The sequence below is a fragment of the Saccoglossus kowalevskii genome, chromosome 22 (assembly GCF_978046115.1).
Source record: "Saccoglossus kowalevskii chromosome 22, keSacKowa6.1, whole genome shotgun sequence".
Lineage (NCBI taxonomy): Eukaryota > Metazoa > Hemichordata > Enteropneusta > Harrimaniidae > Saccoglossus > Saccoglossus kowalevskii.
The window spans coordinates 26,007,610-26,014,907 of record NC_140662.1 but is presented as its reverse complement, the minus strand read 5'-3'; the positions used below and the strand labels follow the sequence as shown (position 1 = coordinate 26,014,907).

The window sequence follows — 7,298 nt, the reverse complement described above, 5'->3', positions numbered from 1 at the left end:
TTTATCGGAGGCGGCCCGGGACTATGGATTGAATACTACATGTATAGCGGGGTCAGCTAATGTAGGTCAGGTAATCGAATGTTGAGGTAATCGCAAGTCAAGCGAACCGAATGTTGAGGTAATCGCAAGTCAAGCAAACCGAATGTCAATACATTTGGACGTGAAAATAACCGAATCTTATGACAATTGAATGTCAAGATAATGTCTAAATAACGACACAATTGTAACATAATGAAACAATGACAAAATAATATTGTAGCAATTATACAATAATGAAATAATTAAGAAATAAAGTTGAAATAATGAAACAATAGCAATACGATGATGCAATAATAACACAATAATGGGATAAGCGCAAAATAAAGTTTAAATAAAGACCAAATAACCGAATAACGACCAAATAATAACCAAATAAGTTTCCAAATAAAGACCAAACAACTAAACAATGTTCAAATAATGACACCAAGCTAATTTTGGCGGTATTCTCACCCCATAATTGAACTTTTTGTTGCGTATGTTATTTTACTGATCCATAAAAGTAAAATTGGTATGGTATGACTGTTTTTACGATTTGAATATTATTTATGTATTAATTAATTAATTAATTAATTAATTAATTAATTAATTAATTAATTAATTAATTAATTAATTAATTAATTAATTAATTAATTAATTAATTTATTTATTTATTTATTTATGTATGTATGTATGTATTTATTTATTTATTTATTAATTAATTAATTAATTAATTAATTAATTTATTAATTATTTTTGTTTATGTTTTCCTTTCTTCCGCCGTTTTTTTGTCGACCTAGAACTTGAATACCGTTGCACCGAAACTTTTAAAACTTCTCATGCAAATTGGGGACCATGAGAACTGGTGCACCTAACTTTCAAAATTTTGATTGGTCGATAAACCGCCGTGGCTATTTCACCACTTTCTCTCGGTCTCGGTGCTTTGATTTTTACGACATATACTACATTTGTGCTTACGCACTTGAGATAGGGTCCGTTAGAGGAGAGAAAAGAATGGCCAACAAAGGCGTGAAGTGGAGTTGGTTATCACAACGCTTTATTCTAACAAAGCACTCAAATTCAAGTACAATGTACAATGCTTATATAACAATAACGCTATGAATATTAATGAGTAAACTTAAATGAGTGACATATAATTAACATAATAAGTCGGAGGTGTTGATGGGTGGAGCTTACATTTGCACACGGTTCCCGACATCCTCCCCCTAGCAAAGATGAAAAATACCGAATAAAGATTACATGACTGTTTATAAACACATACTGTAAATCGTATTAACAGATGGAGCATGACAAATAAGACGTTTACAAGAAATAATCCATAAAATACTACTACTAATACTAAAAGTCAACACCGTCTGGAATGTAATTATACTTGGTAAATAATACCCCAGACCATTCGTCCCGGTGTTATCGCTATCGCCACACGAGACTCCAGCTTGTCTCCTATACAATTTTCCTTCCGCCCACTTAATTTTAATATTCATATGACCTTTGCACTGACATCGATAGCCAATCGCATTCGACCGCGGACGTCACTCTAAATAAACAACTGAATAAATTAATATACCATATTTGGAAGATAGCGGGTAAATTCAACGTTGTTGGTGTGTTCCTTCGGGTTCCGAAGTCGCACGAAACGAGTTCATGTTCCGTTATCTTTCGCAAGTAAAATAGGTCGATATGTATTAATCATGGCATTTGTTTTCTTGTTTTAACCCCCTTATTACGCAAGCTTCCGTCGAAGTGGTGTTTTTTTCGACGATTTGTGGCATGTTGCAAAACGAACGAAACATTGCGGCGTTCTTAGCGGTGGATAAGGGATCGACTATGTCGTCACATTTATGTCTCGTTTGAAAGAGAATAAACAACCGCTCAGAAAAATATGTTGCTAATATTTAAGTGCGGTGCCTTGAAATCGCCTGCCCGACGTCCAAATTTCAAAAGGATGTTCGATTTGCAATGACGACCGTTCATATGTACTAGGCGACGTTACTAATTACTACTAGGGTCGGTGTTTGCATTAAGAATTATAGAACAAAAGATCAGCAAAGCGGTGCTTTTGTCGGCGATTTTGTCAAAGGGAATATTGATAAAATGTTGCAAAACAGAATCGCGAGTTGGGTGAAAAATTGCGCCGCGGCATTCTCAGCGATGGCGACACCCGAGAAACACCGTGTCACGGTGCATTCGTGCATCAGTACACCGAAGAAATACATACATATTGTTGCGGACGACTATTGTAGACTGTGTTCGTGTAGTCTTCGAATTTGTGGACAGTTAAAGTCGTGTGTGAATTTATTCAAGCCAGGAAAAGCAGGAGGGATAACTTATGGAAATCGTCTTTCCAATTTGATCCAGTGCGACGTTGTGAAAGGAGCGACTCTGTCGTCTCATCTATGTCTAGTTTGTAAGAGAAAGATTGATAGCGCAGAAAAATCCGCCAATAATGTAAAACAGTGGCGTGAAATTGTCAGTCATTCTAATATCTCCCAACCTGTGAACGAAAGGGTTAAGCGTGCTGCCTTGAAATCGCCTGCCCGACCACGTTCAAGTTCAAAACGACGTTCCATAACTTTCTCACATTCAATTTGCAATGATGACCGCAGTTCAAATGTACTTAGCGACGTGACGGACATTAACAACCATGATGTTGAAAAGGAGTTTGATGAAAATATGCCATTTCCAATTAGAAATCATTTTGATTTGATTTATGGATGGCGAGCACCGACACTCCGATCCGATGAACTAATCAAAACTAAAATGGCGCGTGTCACGTGACTTTGTTTACTAAAGATAGCGTGGGCGTTTGATTGACACTCAACTCATTAGTATTCCACCAATCACAGCTACATCTACTTTCTGGATGTGCGCAGTCAAATTGTATAGGAGACAAGCTGGAGTCTCGTGTGGCGATAGCGATAACACCGGGACGAATGGTCTGGGGTAGGTAAATAAACGCTGGGTTCTAACATATTAGTTGCGTTCACGCACAGCTCCTTAGCACGGGCTAAGAGGTCAAATTCCTTAGCCCGTGCTAAGAAAACGTGCGTGAACGCTTAGCACGGGCTAAGGAATGCTAAGTACGGGTTAAATCTGATCCGAATTTAAGACGCGGTCTAGACCTTAGCGCGGGCTAACGAAGTATGCGCGAACGCTTAGCCCAGGGCTAAGCGCCCTCTGCGGCGACCTTTGGGTGTGAAAATTGTCCCATGTTCGTATAACGACAATATTCCACCAGTCATTACTCCGCGCTCGCTTCCACACTAATCGGATCACTGTAGTAGAGCGTACAGCAGCTCCAATCGTAGACAAAATAAATTTGGTTCGCTGTCTACGACATGCATTAATAAAACTCTGTATTCTGTTATGCTGTTGTATACTGTTTATGTGCATCCAAATAAGTTGGGTCCGTCTTCTCTCGCGTTCCTGTGCACGTCGCTTCAAAATTAGAACGAAACATGCCAGCAGCAGAAATAGAACCTCGCGCGTATCATCCATTTTTCGTTCGTAAATAGCGGCTTACCAAAGGTCACCGACTAATGGCACCCCTTAGCCCGTGCTAACGACTGGCCCTCCCTGTGTGTGGACGCAATTGGGTCTAGCCGAAATTGTTAGACACATAAGTTGTGTTCACTTTACACAAAGTACGGGCTAAGATTTAAGCTGATTTAGGCTTATCTAGCATATTTGCATTTTGGCTAGACCCAATTGCGTCCACGCACAGGGAGGGTCAGTCGTTAGCACGGGCTAAGGGGTGCCATTAGTCGGTGACCTTTGGTAAGCCGCTATTTACGAACGAAAAATGGATGACACGCGCGAGGTTCTATATCTGCTGCTGGCATGTTTCGTTCTAAATTTGAAGCGACGTGCACAGGAACGCGAGAGAAGACGGACCCAACTTATTTGGATGCACATAAACATATTATCACATATTATCAAAGACTAGTATGTAAAAAAACAAACAATTCTATCATTGATGCAGCCTATGAAGAATCCAAAACTCTTGTGCATGACCCATGGCTTAACTTTATACAAAAATTACTAGTCATAACAGATCTAACTAATTCAGACCCACATCAGAACAATTTTTGTGATATTTTTAAAGAGAAGCTCAAATGTTTGTATCGTATGAAGTGGAAAAACAATTTGTTGAACAATTGTAAGCTTGACTTTTACAGGTGTGCTAAAGAAAATTTTGAATTTGAACATTATTTGGAAAAAATTAAAAATAAAAATCATAGAATAGCTTATACTAAATTTAGAACTTCTGCACATTTTCTTCCCATTGAATCCGGTAGACATAAAGGCATTTTGAAGGAAAACAGGCTATGTAATCTCCATGAATGCAATGAAGTAGGGGATGAGAAACATTACATTTTATATTGTAATAATTGTCAAATCAAAGAACAAAGATCTAGATTCCTTGCAGCTTTATACATCTATGCCCCAAAGCTGGAAGATTTTAGCATGGATGAATTATTTCCTATTATTGTTTCAAGTAATGATTTTTTCATTCTTAGCATTTTTGCAAAATTTATTTTCTATATTCTTGATATGTATTAATACTGAAAGTTTTTGTTGTTCTGAATGTTTTGTTTTGTTATTGTTATTTTTGGACTTTACTCAAGTTTTCATTGGTACGTTCCAAATAAAAAATTCTATCTATCTATCTATCTAAACAGTATACAACGGTCGTAACAGAATACAGAGTTTTATTAATGCATGTCGTAGACAGCGAACCAAATTTATTTTGTCTACGATTGGAGCTGCTGTACGCTCTACTACTACAGTGACCCGATTAGTGTGGAAGCGAGCGCGGAGTAATGACTGGTGGAATAGTGTCGTTATACGAACATGGGACAATTTTCACACCCACAGGTCGCCGCAGAGGGCGCTTAGCCCTGGGCTAAGCGTTCGCGCATACTTCGTTAGCCCGTGCTAAGGTCTAGACCGCGTCTTAAATTCGGATCAGATTTAACCCGTACTTAGCATTCCTTAGCTCGTGCTAAGCGTTCACGCACGTTTTCTTAGCACGGGCTAAGGAATTTGACCTTTTAGCCCGTGCTAAGGAGCTGTGCGTGAACGCAACTATAATCGAATGTTGACAATCCGGCTTTTAATGCCTTTCCCTTTTGTTATAATTTCTTCCAGGTGTGGCAATCTACAGTAACTCATTAAGTATTTATTAATGCTTACCATCTGTCTAAAAGGATCGTCTAAACGATGGCGTGAATAAATATAAGACTGAATGATTTTTTTTTAAACAAGGTATAAAGTTATCAACCTAAATTACGATAACACATGAAACGAATGTTACGAATACTAACTTGAAATAAAGGTTCTCAATGACCAAGTATTTCACAAGGTTGATGAAGTTTGCATGGAAACGAAAATGTTAACCACTGTTTGATACATTACATAAACCAACGTTATGTAGAGAGAATCGATGACCAGACTTTAAAGCGTTGGCGAGCTTTCGTAGCCGCCTTGCGAGTTGGTCTCACAATATTGGTATCATTAACCTTAGATTGTACACTGCCTTCAGTAGGAGTGTAATTTTTACCATTTTCTAATTGATAATTGACCTCCAATGGATAAAGTTTTGTAATGGGCCTGCTAGTCTTGCCAGTGGCTGTCCTGATATATGCAGACCTCACTAAACCATCATTTCCGGTGTTCAGTTGTTCGATCATGGCCAGTTTCCACTTTATCCGTGGTACAGAAGTGTCTTCCACCAAAACTATATCTCCCACCCGAATTTGATTTTGTAGGGCCCCTTTACCTGATAATCTATCTTGTTCGCGTAACGAATTGAGATACTCTTGAGTCCATCTTTTCCAAAAATGATTTTGAATTTTGGCTAAATGTTCAGATTTCTTTTGGAGGTTTTCAAAATTGCCATATGTTGGGTCATTTAGTTCCTCCTCATCTACACTGTAATACGGCATAGTCGTAATAAGGCGGCCATGTAAAAAATGTGAAGGTGTTAATGGTAGTAAATCATTGGAATCAGAGGAGAGATAAGTTAGTGGGCGGTCATTTAATGTGGCTTCGATTTCTGTAAGAACTGTTTGCAGTTCGTCAACAGACACAGAGGCGCGACCGAGGACTTTTTTGAGGGATGTTTTTGTCATACCAATAAGTCTCTCCCAAAATCCTCCAAACCAAAAGGCACGTTTTGGTATGAAGGACCACTCCATGCGGTAGTTTGCAAAGTAGTTTTGAATTGACGCTGACTCGAATAATTTCTGTATTTCTTTAGCCCTTCGAATAAGTTTAGTCATTTGACTGCGGTGGCCCCCTCTACATCTCTTGTTTCTCTCAATAGACATCCTGGTCTCGGCACCAACAATGTGCTTACGCACTTGAGATAGGGTCCGTTAGAGGAGAGAAAAGAATAGCCAACAAAGGCGTGAAGTGGAGTTGGTTATCACAACGCTTTATTCTAACAAAGCACTCAAATTCAAGTACAATGTACAATGCTTATACAGTATAACAATAACACTATGAATATTAATGAGTAAACTTAAATGAGTGACATATAATTAACATAATAAGTAGGAGGTGTTGATGGATGGAGCTTACATTTGCACACGGTTCCCGACAACATTTCATGTGTATTTGATTTCAGAAATGAAATCTTTAGCAGTCACGTGACTTTGGTCAACATCTTGTTTTTAGTGAAAAATAGCAAAAATACTAGAACATCTTCTCCAGAACGACTTGAACTGGTAACTGGAAACTCTATATATAGCATCTTCATTGTAAGACCTTTCAATTTTGCGAAAGGAAATTTGATAGAATAGAATAGAATATTTTATTTGACTCGAAATAATGTAAGAAATTACATAACTTATGGCCAAAAACCAACACAGTAACGCACAAATACAACAAATACAACAATAATAAAAATAAAAAATTAAAAAGATGTTTAACAATTAGCATACATTTCTAAGATTTTATGTATATAGACTCCTAGACTGCTGGTAATGAAACTATCTTTTGAATTCATCAGTTTCTTAAACATGATCTGCTTAGGCAAACTTTGAAATTCTTTGTGCATTGAGATTACACTCATAAATTTGCACCTAGCAGATTCAATCTCTAGATTCCTGCAATCTAAGAAAGCATGCATCTCATTGCCAACAGCTAGATCATCACATAGCATGCATAACCTTTCCTCTGGTGGTACTTGTAAATATCTTAATTTCTCTATTGGTAGTTTATGTGCAGAAATTCTGAATTTAGTGATGGCAACTCTG

General features: G+C 37.7%; 1 protein-coding gene across 1 annotated transcript; it reads right to left on the bottom strand.

The window, feature by feature from the left end:
• Positions 1–5,465: 5,465 nt before the first annotated feature.
• LOC146729458 (uncharacterized) lies at positions 5,466–6,368 on the bottom strand. Its single transcript, XM_085495850.1, has one exon. The coding sequence runs from the start codon at positions 6,366–6,368 to the stop codon at positions 5,466–5,468; it is 903 nt and encodes a 300-aa protein (XP_085351976.1).
• Positions 6,369–7,298: the final 930 nt, after the last annotated feature.